This window comes from Poecilia mexicana, unplaced genomic scaffold, assembly GCF_051168715.1.
Source record: "Poecilia mexicana isolate PSO_F unplaced genomic scaffold, ASM5116871v1 scaffold_17, whole genome shotgun sequence".
NCBI classification, from domain to species: domain Eukaryota; kingdom Metazoa; phylum Chordata; class Actinopteri; order Cyprinodontiformes; family Poeciliidae; genus Poecilia; species Poecilia mexicana.
In genome coordinates, this window is record NW_028263386.1 from 5,777,487 (window position 1) to 5,794,543 (window position 17,057).

General features: G+C 38.8%; 1 protein-coding gene across 6 annotated transcripts in view; it reads right to left on the bottom strand.

The window, feature by feature from the left end:
- The window catches only part of LOC106929164 (partitioning defective 3 homolog), a 254,421-nt gene that overhangs the window by 50,453 nt on the left and 186,911 nt on the right, over nt 1–17,057 (bottom strand). For all 6 annotated transcript variants that reach the window (XM_088014942.1, XM_088014938.1, XM_088014939.1 and 3 more), the window contains one exon: nt 11,172–11,441. In XM_088014942.1, the coding sequence (XP_087871068.1) occupies nt 11,172–11,441 (270 nt within the window). The remainder of the gene's footprint in view (nt 1–11,171; nt 11,442–17,057) is intronic.

Below are 17,057 nucleotides of genomic sequence, written 5' to 3' on the forward strand. Positions count from 1 at the left end.
GGGCGTGTAAATCATTATACACCCATAAAATATGGTTTTTGCACATTTGCCTTGTTAAAAAAGGCATCCAATTTCCAATTTGTTTTGGTCTATTAAATAAATCTGTAGGATTTGGGTCAATTTCTTTTAATCAAATTTTGGTGTATTTACCCATTTTATATTAATTAATTTAAATTTATTACACATGTAAATGAACAGGCTTGTCTTTGGTGCACAAAAGTCGACTTTTACAATAAAACCAAAGAGAATGCAAAACGGGAGATTATAAAAATATATTTTCTGTTGCATCAAATATTTTCCAATATAAAAAGATTTTAACTTAATTTTGCCTTGTTCAGTATTAGCCACCAGTGCTAGCGAACCAAACTTGATAAATGTTTTAATAGTAGTTGGGGGGTCACACATTGGACGCCCCTGATTTACATGAAGTCTCTTGTGATTTGGAATTAAAACTAATATTTTCTTTTACTCAGCAGACACAGTCACTAAAAGAACAGCCAGATGTTCCTGGTTTTCCACCAAGGATATGTAGCAGTAAACCTCTCAACAGCTTACTTTGTTCCAACCCAAAAGCGATCCAAACGGCCCATAACAGGCGCTGAACCGAACCGCCTCCCGTATCCCTCCTGCCTGTAGCTTTTGGCCCTGATCCAGGGATTACACATGTAAACGAACGCGCCTGTCTTTATGATTTACAATAAAGCCCATTCCCCTCTATAGCAGCATATGGTGGCCGACAGAATGATTGAAATAAAACAATCTCCTGCTCTGGAGTCGTACACACTGATCTGAGGGACCATTTCACATTATTTTAAAAGGACGTCTCTCATCAAACAGATGTGAGCAGCACAGACGTGTCAACACGATGCCAAGAAGTAAATATAACTATGCTAATTTTTTATTTAGCGCTTCTGGTAACTTTGAAACCATTTAGTGTACTGAGCTTCCCCTAAATTAATTTAGCTAAAGCGCTAATTTACTCTTATTTGAATAAAGTTCAACATCTGTGTCAAAATTTTGGTTTTGGACTGTTAATTCTTCGAGTAGTTAGACGTTTATATTCATGCTCTTATTTTGAAGTGGACGAAGACTGTTCAACACAATATCAGAGTATTATAGAACATGTAAATTAAGTCAAAATGATTAGCTTCTGCTAAATATTGTGTTGTGTAGCATAACTAATGTTTATGATTAGCACTATTACCTTTTTAGTTAGTAAACTATTATACAATAAATTTGTAGGCTCTCAGAACTAAAACATAGTTCATGAAGACAAATATGGTAAAAACAACGTAGAAGAAGAAATAAAAGCTGAAGAAGAGACAGCTTTTGGTGGTTCTATGTGCTAACGAATCATGCTTATCATTTTACGTATTTTAAATTTGTACAATTGTTTTAATATTCAAAACTAAAACAACTAGAAAGATGGTGCACTTTCTAAATATATAGCATTATCCTATTATGCATAGTTGGAAACGGTTCAGTTTTACACCCCTTTAGTTTCCTTCAGTTTATTAAAAACTGTCCTGCTGCAGTCAGTTATTTTTGTTTTATGCAAATGTTTTTAATTAAAAGTCTGAGTTTGGTGGCACCAGTTCAGATTTCTGTCCCCGTTCTCGTCTGCAAACTCCGGTCCCGATATTAGAGCGGCGATTTGATGACCTCCGGCGCGGAGATGTTCCCCGAGCCGCAGTGAGACATCCTGTTCTGCTCAGTAAAGTGGTGAGAACACACATCCATATTCCTCACCGCGGTGAAAGCCAACATTTTGATGGCGAGACCATTGGCACGTTGCGCGCCAGACAGTGCAGCAGCTGAGGCACGGAGGGATGTGACTGAGCTTGTTGCAACGGTGGGGAAAAGAGCGAAAAGTCACAGCTGCAAGTTCTGCCAGTTCCAGGTCAGTCTGGCAAGAAAAGACGCCATTTCTCCACAAATTTCCAGCTCACGCCGGGTTTCACGCAGGCTTAGAAAGATGAGATTAAAGCACCCAAGAGGAGAATATTACGTAGAAAATACGTGGTGATTCTATGTAAATGTGTTATGAAGACAAACTGCTGTCCAAACAGATGAATAAACAGATTAGGAGACTCGTTCAGGTCAGATGTGTGGGATTACAGAAACTGGAGAGGGAAAAACATCAGGAGGCGTCTGATGCTAAATGGATTGTGGGGGATAATGAGAGTGAAAGGTTGTTTCTACAGCTGCAGTCATACAGTGTTTACAGGGCGATGCACTCATTTGCATGTGATTGTGAATGTAATGAGTGTTTGGTTTTTTTTGTTTGTGTGTTTCGGGGTTTCCAACAGGAGCCTCAAAAGAACCTGAGTGATTGTTTGTGCTCTTATGCAACATTGAATGCATTCTGTTGTTGCTTAATTAGCCGCAGCGATCTAAGCTCTTTAGGAGCCGAAGCAAACGTTTCTTTTTTTTTTTTAAGATTTCTGTGTGCTGGGTGCCTAGATGAATTATCTCTGTGTTAATAGGCACAGACAGTGGATACAGGAGCTATACACACTGATTAAAGATGACTTATTAAACTGCCTTGAACAAGTTAGGGTAGTTAGGAGGGGCATTTATTCTTAGATAATGAGATTTTAGTCCACTCTTTTCTGCTCCTTTCAGAATGAGATGTTTAAGGGGGGGTCCTGTCACTTTAAATCCAAATAACGTGCTGCTGGCCACGCCCCCCAGCTCAACGTTCACACAGGCATGTCAAAATGGCTGCAGCCAAATGCGTACTTATACAACCATGTAACATACAGCAGCCATTTTACAGAACATGATGGTAAAACCAGCAGGCCAAAGGTCCTGGAGTTCCACCTGGTTGCTAGGTGACGGCTGGGCTGGCTGGCGTTGCTAGGTAACGCCGGAATGCGTTTGGAATGCGACTTAATCAGGAGGTTTTAGAAACGGCTCATTTTCCAGACACTAAAAAACATCAACTTATTGGCAAAAAATATCTAGGTGGGGTTTTTTAGAAGCAGCTGAGCTCGAAATGGAAGAATAAAACATTCAAAAAGTGAATTTAGCATAATAGGATTATTTAATACAATCATTTCCAAGTCTGAAGTCAAACTATGCAAGAACGAAATAAAAGCCTTACATAGAAAAAGCTGCCAAAGAGCATTGATGAGATGTTAGTAGCACTGAATTATGTTTTGGTGGAAAACACGGCAGCCACCAACGACAGCAGTAGTGAGAGCAACGTCTCCAGCTAGAATGTGATCTCATATATAAACACAATAATAATAAAAACATGTGAAATGTTTGGTGACCATTTGTTTTTGAGGCCTTAAAGTAACTAAGGGATTGGGACAAAGTTCTGTCTTTTATATCTAAAGGTTTATTCCCTCCAGTCCTGTTTAGTTCGCTTTAATCAAAAACAGTCCATTAGCACGACTCGATTTTGGATAAGCGGAATAGGATGGACGGACAGACAGACTGACAGTCCCTTAGCCTGGAAAGTCCAGTTCATTTGGGGAGGTATGAATATTTAATCGAACCCTGATGAGGACTAAAAGAAAAAAAGAAGCATACTCTGACTCGCCTACAAACATTGGCCTCAGTTTGGTTGAAGTGAACTCTGGTGCGGTTTGAATGCATATGTGAATACCAAATAGATCAGAGACCGCTCCAAAAAGCAGGAAGTGGAATACAACGCAGGGCATTCTGGGTAAATATAACCAAAACAAACATGAAACTCAAGCTAGTGGGAGAAAAGGCTCATGGTCTTTTATCAACGGAGAAAAGGTTCATGGTCTTTTATCAACGACAAAAGAGAAATCATACGAACGCTAAATTCTGATGCTACTCCATTTTTGTTTTCATTTTGTGGAGAACAAAGTTGCTCTCAGGTTTTTGAATGTAGTGGTTCTTGGTATAGCGCCACCACAGGCAAGGAGGGGAACATGTTTTTCAAAGAGTTGAGTTCGTTTGACGGTGCAGGATGAAAAAGAGCCACAGCAGCTGAAAATCCAACAAATGTTGCAATTTTGGTCTCCACTCAAACAAAGTCTACTAGACTATCAGAACCTCAAGACTAACATCACACTACTCAATTTTTCAGCCATTTCTTTTGTGTATTAATGGATTTTAACAATGGAACTTAACAAAATGTACCGTCTGTTACTGATTTTCACAATTGTTGACTATATGTTCTTGTATTTTCATAATGTAAAGCACTTTGAACTGCCTCGTTGCTGAAATGTCATGCTGCCAGGTGTGAAAACGCACTAAAATACTTTTTCTCTGAACTGAATTTCTACATAAAGGAACCTGCAGTAATTCCTGGTGTGGGAAGCTGGCGTTTGTACGCACCACCTCGCTGGTTAATTTAGGCCTCGTTTGATTTCGCCGTCAACACCGCGGTGTCTTATTGAAGCCAGAAGCTGCGCAATCACTGCAGGCTACTGCATACCTGTCACCGTTCTCTGTGTACGACACCCACTCACCTTTTAATTCGTCACCGTCGCTCCTCCGCGTTTACAGCAAACATATGTGGCACCGCGACAAAAACAGACAGATACACATGGATCTAAACAGGGACGGATGTTGCTGGCACAAACGCATCTAAAATACAAGAAGTAAAGATGAATTAAGCTCGCACATGCACACTCTCTCCTGTCTTATCAGCGTACGAACAGGAGCAAGGCGACGCTGCCTGTTCGTTTGCTGCACCGCTGTTTTCTGGTGTGTTTGTGATACAACACGGCCCACTCCGAGGCCTCCTATTCCCCCGGCGGAGATGAAATGTAATGGAGCCGATTCAATAAGAAGCGCTGCCTCCTCAGGAAAAAAAAAGAAAACACAAAAAACGCCAGGAATCAAATCACACCGATTCCCCGGGGGATTTCCCAGCATTCACCGCTGCCGCTTAGACGAGAGGGGGGGGAATAAAACAATAGCGCCTAATTCGCTTGGCTATTCATGCAGGGATGGAGGGTGATGCAGCAAACGTCGAGGTCCAACATCCTGGCTGCAGAGATTTTACTGGAGTAACTAATTAACTGCACCAGACAAGGACGAAATGCAGGAGTAATGAGCTGGGAAAATACTTTTTGGATATCCTTCCTGGGGGAAATGATGGAAATCTGCAATATTTCTCTTAGATTTATTGATTTATTGAGTCTCAAAGGTACGATTATGTAACCTGAATGGGAGCCAAAACTGAAACAGAACAATAAAAAAAGTGTTAGTATCATATTATACCTTTCCACCTACACTCAAAATCACAAGGTAACATGAAGTTACTTTCAGGGCTTTTCTCACAGTAAAATTCAAACACAGTAAGTTTTTACCGCGAGTGTGGAACTAAAGATGGTTTCAATTCACGATTACATGAACTTTATTACTAGGCCTGTTGCAATAAGCAATAAATCAATTAATCACATGATAAATTAAAATGAGATCAATAATTTTCTTTTGCATTTTTATCTTTTGTCTCTTTTTGTACCAAAAACTGGATGACAAAAGTCTTCAGTCTCATGTTTTGGTCTCAACTCTTTTTGTCTTCCAGTTCCAGTGTTAAAATATTTATTAGAAATTAAATGCTAGTTGATCTTTGAGAATATGTTCCTGTATTTTTATGCCATTACTTGAAAATGGACTGAAACAATAATATTAGTTTATCGCAATAACTTCTGGGACAATTTATCGTCCAACAAAATTTGTTATCGCGACAGTCCTATTCATTACTGTTGATGATGATACCAAATGATAGTATTTATATTCTACAGCAGAGACTTTATCACAAACCAAGTTTGACGATTAAGCACTTTAAAGGTCTTTATAGAGAAATCAAGAACTTTCCAAACCATTTCAACCTGCTTTGCATAAATTAAAGACATCCAGGGAAAGAAACGCCATATTCTAAATATTGCTCCGTAGCATCGTGTCTTTGTTGAGCCCACCAGACTTTACGGACACGACCAATAAAAGCAAAGAAAATGGAAAACGACTCCCGGCGGCTCCTACTGGTCTCCTTCCCAGCCTCCTCTGGCTGTTTTTGTTTTTCTGCTGTTAAATTGAAATTTGTGACGCCGTGGCGTTTGAAGGAGGAACAGGCGATTAAAAATGAATTGCAATGTGTATTTTTGCAGCTGCACAGACCAGGCAGTTGTACGTGTCACGGCTCCGCCAGGAACCGGGAGAATACGAGCGGTTCTGGGTTTCTCATTAGGGTCGGAGTGAAGGTTAAACACAAATTTCCTCTTGACCAGCACAAGTTGGGATAACATGCTGCAGGAAGATTAAGATGACCGCTTATTACATGGGACTTTTCACCTTTATTCATTTCAAAATGTTGGCAATAATCCCACTTTAATAAAAAATCCCTGCCCCTGTGTCACAACCCAATAAACTAATTCAAATTAAATGCAGATTGGTGTCAAACATTTTTAACTGAGCCTTAGATTATCAACAAATGCATTTAATAAATGCAACGGGAATTTATGTTTTCACTAAAATGTGAGGTGAAGATGTCAAGTTTTTTCATCCTGCCAAGGCCAAAAAGTCAAATTTAAAATTTAAATTTATACTTGCACTCAAGGGCGTAGGTTCGGTCTAAGTTTTGGTGGGGACCTTAGAAGCTGTGGTGTGGTGCATAGAAGCTGAATGCTGCTTCTCCTCGTTTGGTTCTGGGGATGCAGAACAAGAACCAGAAGACCTGGGGGGTCTGGAAGGTTGCTATGACAACAGCAGATCTTTAATGTATTGTGGTCCTAAACCGTTCAGTGATTTATAAACTGACAACAGCATTTTAAAGTCTATTCTCTGAGCTACATGGATCCAGTGTAGTGACTGTAGAACTGGCTGATGTTCTCCATCTTCCTGGTTTTAGTCAGAACTCAGCAGCAGCGTCTGGAGCCGATTGGTTTTTTTAGTCAGACCTGTGAAGACGCTGTTGCAGTAATCAATGTGACTAAAGATGAACGCATGGATGAGTTTCTCTAGATCTTTCTGAGACTTTAGTCCTCTGATCCTGGAGATGTTCTTCAGGTGATAGAAGGCCGACTTTGTGACCATCTTTATGTGGCTCTGAAGGTTCAGGTCAGAGTCTATCCCTACATCCAGATTCGATCCTGATCGCAGGTTTTTAGTTGTAATAACTGAAGCTGCGCATCGACTCCAGAGCGTTCCTCTTTATGTCCAAAGATAATAACTTCAGTTTTGTTTCTGTTCTGCATGATGAAGTTTTGAGTAAAATCCAAAGTTTTAAGCTAAATTACCTGAATTTCTTAGGGATTAATGACATATAACTGAATTGAAAATAAAACACCAGGCACTTACACAATTATCCCAGTTGGTCTTTTGCCATTTTTGTTATGACTGGACTTTTTGTTTGCAGTTTAAGAGGTTTAAAAGGTGGCGTGTAATCCTGCTGAAACACTTGCCCTGCGGCTAAGTACATTCTCTTCAGTATTATAGCGAGACAACATCGCTTTATAATATTTTTGACCCCTATTAGTTTGAGTCTGAGTCATAATCTTGTGATAGTCACAACACAGCAGCAGTACACAGTGTAATAATAACCCACTGTGACAGTTTGAAAGCCACCTCATGCCTGATTAAGGCCATCAGCGACGGACGCTGACCCCAAAAGAAACGTGAAACTGTTTATATTCCAGCTAATTGTAGCTGCCCTGACATTTTCATCTGGGAACTCATTGGTGTAAAACAACATTTCCTCTTCAATATTTTCTATAGAGTTGTTTTTAGTTTGATATCAGCTCACACTGCCATTTAAATCCCAAAACAAACAAAAACACTTTCTGAGACGCGCTGGCCGCCTCTGCCTACCACAGCAGGGGTCTAATTCACTTCCTGCTCAGACGAGAAACAGGAAACGCGCTTCCTGACTTTCCCAGAAAGTCTATTTGTTTTATGTTCTGGTCGCATCTGGGAACAAAACCAAATAAGTCTAAAAAGGTTCGATCTGTGGTGCCTAAACCGCCTCGCCAAGCTTGAAGGAAACACACTGGATACTTTGTCCAGAGTCACATGAAGGCTTATGGACAAATGAATTATTCAAACTGGGAATATGTGAACATGCTTCACGCTCTAAAAAGACCACCAGAGGCAAACTGCAGCGAGAGCCGAGCCTAAGCTCGACAGAAAAGAAACATAATATCTGAAAATGTAATTTCCCCCTGTTATAACCAAATCATATAAAATAGTAATGTCTCTGAAGGGTTTAGAGGGGCGAAAGCCTGAAGGGCAACACTAAGAAATCTAATTACCTAAAGAATTTATGCAGACATTTTTATGTTTTAGGGCTACAACCTTAAACTGCAGTAATCTCACTGAACTTCACTGAAATGTTAACAGTTAGGATGTGAATAAAGATAAAAAAATGCGGGAAATTATTGTTTTTTTGCAAAATAAAAAAGATAAACATGTTTAAAACATGTAATTTTGCTCCTACAATCCATTTGATCAAACATTAAACATCCATTTTTACACACTTTTCACAGGTAATATAATTACAGGTAAATAAAATATGCACTTCATGAGTCAGAAGTAGACATGATGAAAACAAAACAATGAAAAATTTATCTTGATGAAACAGTTACATTTCCATTTTGCTTCTGCATGTTGTATTTGTTTGGTCTTGTGACAGTAACTGAATCAGATGATCATGTTGTCCAACTATTGGCTACTGGCTATTGACTGTAACAATAAAATGTATATTGGCCAAAATGTTTATAGTGCATCCCGAAAATCAGGAAATAAATAAAACAAGCTGTTAAATTTAACTAGCTGGAACGGATGTTGCCTGATCAGTGGGTTTAAAGATAAAAATTTTACAGCTTGTTCGTTCACTCATTTAAAATTGTGAAGTTTAAGACACTAAAGCAGCAAAAAGTTTTTAGTAACACTAAGGGGAAAAGTTTTTTTTGGTAGTAAATGATATAAGTGTGACGGAGTCATAATGTGTTTTCTCATCTGATGGACCAAAGTTGCAACATTTCTTACATTTTCAGCTGCTGTGGTTTGATTTCACACCACACTGTCAAACAAACCAAACCCCTTGAAAAAACTGTTTCCCTATTTACCCAGAATGCCTTGCACTGTAGTTCACTTCCTGTTTCTGGTCCACTTGAGACCAGCCTCTGGTCTAAACTGAGATTGAGGTTTGTAGGCGGATTAGAGATTGATTTTTTTGGTCTGCATCAGAGTTTGATTCACACCTCCAGAAACGAACCGCACTTTCTTGGCAAACCGACTGAAGTTTGATTCAATCAGACCAAACTGGACCATTGAAACGGCACTATATGATCAAATTCTGTCACTGAATAAAATAAAATTCTACCTGTAACGTACACTGAGCGCAGCACTGAAAACTGACAACAGCAGCACAATAAATCACAATACAACGCGCTACATCTAGGGCTGGGCAATAAAACAATAATAAATATTGCAATAGACACGTGATCAATATCAATAGATGGCATGTCAGATTTCCAACAATTTTCAATTTTTTCACTGAATCCTGATCCAGACATTAAAGTAAATGAAAAGTATAAAGACATTAGCAGCTCAACCTCTCGTGGCCGGCTATGCTAGGTTGGTGGAATCCACTAACTCTCTCACTCTTTGGTTACCTAGCAACTCTCTCACTCTTTGGTTACCTAGCAACAACCAGCTGAGTAACTGCAGCAGTTTATAGTTTTGCTGTTTAGGAATAAAAAGCAAGGGTGTGACGGCGTACGTATTGGGAGAAAATGAGTACAACTCCAAAGAAAACTGTGGATAAATGAGGAAACATCACCAGTTTGTCAATATTTCAGATATTTAAATTTAATTCAAATTAAAAATATTTATTGATCCCAAAAGGAAATTAAATGTTGTAAATGTAGATGGACAGGAAAGATCTCCTGTAGCGATCTGTATTGCAACAACAACAAAAGGAATCAATAGTTATCAGCATTCGCTGATATAAACCCTTTACTTGCAGCCCAGACACAAAGGAGTTTAGAGGTTTGGTGTGCATATTTCCCATAGTGAGGCTAAATATGAATGCAAAATATGAGTTTTCTGGAATAATGGACAGCTGCCAATCAGCTGTCAAAAGCTCAGGTCACATTCTCACCACAAAGCCTGGAAAATGCTGCAAAGTGAAAGGTTACATTAAGGTGACATCAACAAGAGAACAGATGATGGAAAGAAAAGAGGTAGAAAGGTCAAGGGAGACAGAAAAAGAGACGGATTTTCAAAGGTCTCCATTCACCCGCCGCTTCTCCTCTGAGCAAACCCCCAGAGAGCGGCGCGTGGCGACTCACAGCTGACATTTACTGCCTGCCTTCTGTTGCTGTGATTATTTTCTTCTCCAGGTGTGAGAGCCAACCTGCGGTTTGCTGCTTTTGGATGAATGTGACCCTAAACGAGTCCCCGAAAGACCGGGTTAGATAAATACTGAGAGTATGACGGCTGAGGCAGAACCAATGGTAAAATGGAGGACGATTGGGAATCTTATAAAAGTTATACAAGTAAAAGGTGAGAAACTCTGAAGATAAATGTCATGGATTTTGTATAAAAAGTCCTAAAAAATTAATGGGTGACTTTTTATGCTTTATTTAACAGGTTAGAATAGGTTTATGATGTATACAAAACAAGTTCAGTACATTTTTGGCTAGAATCTTTCTTAAAGAGATTTTAAATCCAAATGGCTGCTGGCCACTCAACGTTTACACTCGCACATGAGAATGGCTCCAAAAAGATGTAGAATTACACAATCGTACATTTTTGAAAAGCATCATTACACAACCAATCAGAATGCAGCAAGGGTTTTCTGGATGGTAAGTTGACCAGAAAACACTTGTGTTTTCCAGCAGCCATTGTAAAGCGCATACAATGGTAAAACCAGACCAACCGTGCTGAAGCTCAGTTTGGGTTGCTAGGTAACGAGCAGAGTTGTTATGCAAATGGCTGGAGTTGCTAATTTTGAACATTCGGGAGGTTTTTGAAACAGCCAGTTTTCCAGACACCAAAAAACATGAACTTTTGTTTTTTTTTTTTGTGAGTGCTTAAGCTGTTTCTAGAAGCAGTAAAGACCCAAATAAAAGTACAAAAATGTGCGACATGTTAATTTTTGCATAACAGATCCCCTTTAGTAATGAAGGAGACATCAGTTTGTTAGCGTAGCCACACAGCTGCTGCAGGAAGCCTACCTGTCTGTGGATGGAGGCCGGTCGTTTCGGGCCCGGCTGACCGGCGAGTAGAGAGAGTCAGAGTGCTGGTGTTGGTGATGAACGTGGGAATATTCGTCACGGGGGCTGTGGGCCCGGCTGTGACTGCTGTCCATGTTCAGAGGGTTCACGCCGGAGTAGGTGTGATCCTCCTCAGAGGATCTGACCAGCGGGCGGCTGACATCCAAGATCTCCGCGTAGTCCCGTTCCCGGGCTTGGCGTTCCCTCAGCTCCCTCGTCTTGGCTTGAATCCTGGCAGACGAAGAATAGATTTATTAATATTTATTACTGAAACAACTTTCCTGCCTTTAAAAACATAGCTGTGCTAACCCCAAAGCACTAACAATAAACATAAGTTCTGCTAACATTAAAGTGCTACATCAACATAGCATTTAGTAGATGCTAATGCTAATGCGCTAAGGGCAGGCTCTTAAAACAAATCATATAGTTTGTTCTGTGCTGCATCCTTCTGTATAACTCATTTGTTCGTTTTCTGTAGTTGCCATTTCCTCAATAAAGTTTCTTGACACACAAAAGGAAATGGAACTACTCACTTCAAAATAAAAGCATGTACATAATTGTCTAATTACTTGAAGATTTAACTGAAAGTTTAATAGAGTTGTTGATTTTTAGCAAAACTGACACTGACAAAATTGACAGCCATGTAAATAAGCGCTTTGGAGTTTGTTGATAAAATTAACAAGAAGCTATGTGTGCTAAATATGTTCAAAGTTAGCTAAATGCTAAGCTAAAAATTAGCTCTGGTGTTGGCGGGTTAGCAGAAGTGACCCCACCATTGCTGACTATTGCTGCTTGCATGTTTAAAGTTTTCAAGCGGATTGTTTCTAAATGGTCATATTTAAGATTTTTTACATGTTTAAATGACGGTGGCTCATTTCACTTTCAATTAAGCAAAATTAACCATGGAGCTAAGAAATAACTTTGTTCATCTGTAAGTTCTGTCATATAACTGGAATTGGTTTTATTTCACTCATCAATCCTGAAAAATGCATAAAAAGTTCTTTATATATCTAAAGATATAAACTGACTTTTTTTTAAATCTAAAACAAGTTAAAGGAATTTCTGACCGAATTATTTAAAAAAATAACTGCAGTTATTTTTTTCTTTATTATTGCTATTCATAAATCACAAACTGAAGGCCCTACAACAATTTTACTTAAAATTAGTGCATATATTTATGTTTTTTTATTTTGTATGTTCACTTTATAGATTTATGTTGATGACATTCTTGAATTCCTAAAATTTTGCCAGATTTTTGTCATATTTTGTCCTTTTAGCTGAGAAAAATGTTTTCATATCTGAGCAATAAATCAAGAATACATTGGGTTATCATATAAAAATCAAGAAAAGGCTAACAAAGGTTTAATTAGAAACACACTAAAGATGAAATCCCAACATTCATTTTAATATTAAATGCAACTATATGAACTGAGTGCAGAGGTCATCTTTGATTAAACTGAGTTAATGAAACCAACACAATACATGAGATAATATCCACACTGTCACCTCACCAGCGGTGCAGGCATGTATTTTTAGACCAAGTGACTTCTTTCCTACTGCCAGAAACAGCCTAGTTACTCCCTGTGTGCTGGGAGTTGGAAGCCAACTGATGCTACCACAGAAATAATGGGAAAGAAACGGGAAGTTGTGACATTCGGCTCAGGTTCTGTGGAACAACTTTCTGAGACAGGATGAAGAATCCAGAGAGCTGTCTGCTGCTACACTAGCTAGCAGCAAGGATCGTCTCCAACCTGCAGGCAGGTTTTACTCTGCAGACACGGATTCTGGTTCAAAATCAACAAATATTACAGGCAAAGGAGGTTTTATGGAAAATAACAAAAAAAAATACATTAAATTATAAAGGCATATTGCAGAATAAAAGCAGTATAACTCAGTCTCTTTCTTTTTGAAAATAAATAATCTGATTTTTTGTGTGTATTTGAAATATTTCTAATAATCTTTGAGTTGAATAATTTTATTTTACATGAATAGGGAGTAGATATTTAAACTTCTTTCTGCTCCTTTTCATTCATGATTTCTTAGTTGCTACATGATTTATTCATATTTATTAAGTGAATGAAATAAAAAATATAATTAAATGAACCATAAAGCTTGAAATGAAAAGAAAAAGTATTAAAATGCAAATAGTTACAGACAAAACATCAACCAAAAGACTTAGGAAGGATTAAGAATTAATGTAAATAACATTATTTAACCATAATTCTTACAAGATAACACAGCTGTTAAAAAAATTGTAAAAATATTGTCTTTTACGAAGTTTGTATCTATCAAAGGTTTTTAAACTTTAATTAATATAATTCAGTCAAAAGTCTCAGCCAAGATTAAAATGAAAACGCAGAAGAGGAAGAAAAATAATCATAATAAAAAAACAATAAGCCAAGAAGATTAAACTTTTAAAAAGTATTAAAATGCAAATAGAGATGAAAAAGTCGCCAACAAACACAAAGGAAAAAGCTGAAGGATGATTGGAAAATAACCTGAACAGCATATTTTACCACAGTTCTTTCAAAAACACTGTTTTTATTAAACGTTTCTAAACTTCAAATCGATATTATTCAGGGTCAAAAGTCTTGGCAAAGGTTTAAAATGAAAACTTATGAGAAAAAACAAAACATTAAGAAAACAACGATGAAACATTTAAACATTTCCTGCATTACATCTGAAACTGCTGAATGAAAACCTCGTTTGATGCGGCTGATACAAAGTGGAGCAGCATCTCAGTCTCACATAAGACGCTGCGTCGCCTGACGGCTAATTCTGCTTTTCTTTTTCAGTTTCCATTAAAGCAGAGAGAAGACGTGGAGTGTTTACTCTGCCCCCTGTGAATAATAAACTACTACAAGACTTAACCAACAGTCCAGGCGGCCGATGCACCGAACTACACAAACACCTCTGACATCTTTGTGTCTCGCTAAAATAAATAAATAAATCAGCATTTCTACTCCAGACGTCAAGCTTGTGAATAACTTGCACCAGTTTTTAGTGGCAGAGGGGGACTAACGATCGCAGAGACATGCAATTAGAGCCTTGACAATTATCAGAGCTTTACAGCTAGCAATTATCAAACTGCTCTGCTTTCTTTATAGGTCGCTTTCTAACGACGCTGGGAAACAGAACGGGACATCGCCCGCTTGGGAAACCCAGAAACAACTCACAGAAGAAATGAGACCTTTAAAATGTAGGAAAATAATTATAAGCAGACATTTAAGGCCGTTCCCAAACACCCTAGAGCAGCGTTTCCCAAACTGTGGTCCGTGTTTACATGCCAGATACTGCATGCCGTGAAACGAGCACAAAGTACGACAGGTAAAGTTAGCCTACCAAAAGACTGCGCTTGGAAATAATAATGGATACTGGCTTAAAACCGGATTGCTCCAAAGAAAACCGGAAGAGACAGGTGGAAAGTTTCCCAGGGTGAGCTGCAGAAATGTTTTTTAGGTCTGAGCCTGGGCTGAGTGCAATAGGGGTTGAGCAGCGCTGCGCCCCACGCTGACTAACTGCATCTCAACACCTAAAATAAAAATGTTAACAGTCAGAGTTTAAAGAAGCTTTGTTGGTAAAGGAATCAGTTTAAATCTAAAGGCAGTGAATTCAGTTTAAGATGTATTTTTAGTTGCAAGGCAGATCTTTTCGCTGTGTGGATGCAATGGAGAAAAACCATGGCTTCGAAGAGATTTCACAAACAGAAACAAAATTAATAACTTTACAAGAAATTTTTTCAACATAAAAAAAATCTGATGAATCCTATAGCAGGAAAACCTAAAATTTATATGAACAATTTTCAAACTTGCATAGAAACAAAGGCAGAGCATAGGAATATGCTTTTAAGCTGAAATTTTCCTGAACCCCCAGGGGATGTTCTGGAACGGCATGTCAGATTTGTTCTTGCTGTGCGTTGAGTCAGCGATTACCCGACAGCCCAGAGGGATCTGTGTGTAAACCCAAAGGGAGAGCCGTGTTTCCCTTCAGGGCAGCGGCAGCACTCCGAGCAGCTACTGGTTGTATACACAAGGCCAGATAAGACAAGGCCAGAGACGGGACTCTCACCGGAGCCGGGCTTTCTACACGACACGATCGGCTTCTCGTCAAGCGACCCGAGTGAAGAAAAGCCTCTTTTCATAACTCAGTCCAGCTCAGCTTAGATCAGGAAAAGCTCATAAAATCCAAAAATATGTATTTTCCCTCCACGAAGAAAGTCTAAAATTTATCAGACTATTTGTTTCTGCAAACCAAAATATGTGGAACACAAAGGAACTTTGTAACCGACAGGACAGCGGTTGCTATGGAGTTGCTATGGCAACAACAAGCCACAAGCCTAGACCGACCTTTCGCCTCGTTCCAATCCAACTTATAAACAAAATACGTACATTACAATTATTACTCAAATGTACTTTTTGAGATAAATATCAGTGATATTTACTGTAATACTTACTGCCGATTAGCAAAATTAGCCTGGCTAATGTAGCTTTTAGCTGCTAGCTAATGTAGCTTTTAGCTGCTAGCTAATGTAGCCTACATGTTTGGTCCTACATGTACTTACTCTGCCAGTCACTAGAACCTTGTTATTCACAGGAAGAGTTTTACGCCCTGACCTCCATAGTTCAGGGTTAAACGTCAGGCAGAATCTGTAATTGGAAAACCTAAGATCGGCTTGAAGCAACAGTTTCTGGATAAATACTGCAGAACTAAAATTTACATTGAAAAATGTCAAAATTTTCACACAAATATAAAGAAAAAAAAAAAGTTGATCTGGGGTTTGGTTACACTTTAAAAGTCTCAGGCTGACATCTGCCCACCTACTTTTAACTACGATAATCTCTATCGTTTTGTCTTCTGCTCATTTGTTCCCTCCTGCAATACAGCAAATGAAACAAAACCGTTTACTTTTTTAAAGTGTGGAGACCCAAATCTTTACCTATTGTCGATCCTGAAAGCTTTTATGACAGTAGTTTAAAAAAATTCACAAATACCATTAAGCGGTGAGACAGGAAGGAAACCCGAGCTTCTAACGTTTTATTTTTAAAAGCCAAACTCGGTGAGAGACGATTTGAAGCACAAATAATAAAACAATAAAATAAGAGTTGGTGGCAGGGCTACAAGAGAGGCAAGAGACGGTGAATGAAAGAGGGTAAAAATGACAGGATGGGACATTATGGCTGAAGAAATGCATTTGATGAGTGACCTTTCTGCCACATCAGGACAGAACAATGGCCCATTATGTCCCATTGTATTCACAGAGCTACAAAATGGGCCTTTTAGCCGCAACACTGACAAAAGTGTCAGACCGGAGTGAAAGGCAGGAAGTGAAAGAAAGGAAAAGGTCTGGAGGGATAAGATGGCCGCTGAAGCTTCTCCTGTACTGATAACGCACGTTTGGGTTTGTTTTGTTAAAGAGTTGGTTAAAAATCAGCTTTAAAGAGCCAGTAACTCACACAGTACCTGCAAGGAGATTTTTAAACATTTCGCAACTGAAACACATGGAAATCTGAGCAGCTGTGGAGGTCAGAGGAAGTTCAGCAAGAAAATGACTTCATGTTGGACAAACTGTCACCCCCTGCACACAGGCTGGGGTCCTGCAACAACCATGTGGAGTATCAGCTTATTTTAATCCACAGGTGGCTAATAAGCTAGCGGCGGTGGCGGCGGCCAACAGAAATGTTGATGTTGGCCGTTTCTGGATTTCTTTTGGTTGGGGCATGAGGTGATTTTTCAGATCTTTAAGCATTTTTATGCCATCAGGAAGTAACACAGCCTCCAAACGCTTCATGAATTTAAACCAAGTTTTAAAAGAAAGTGGTTAATTATTTAATAAGTGAAATAAATCAC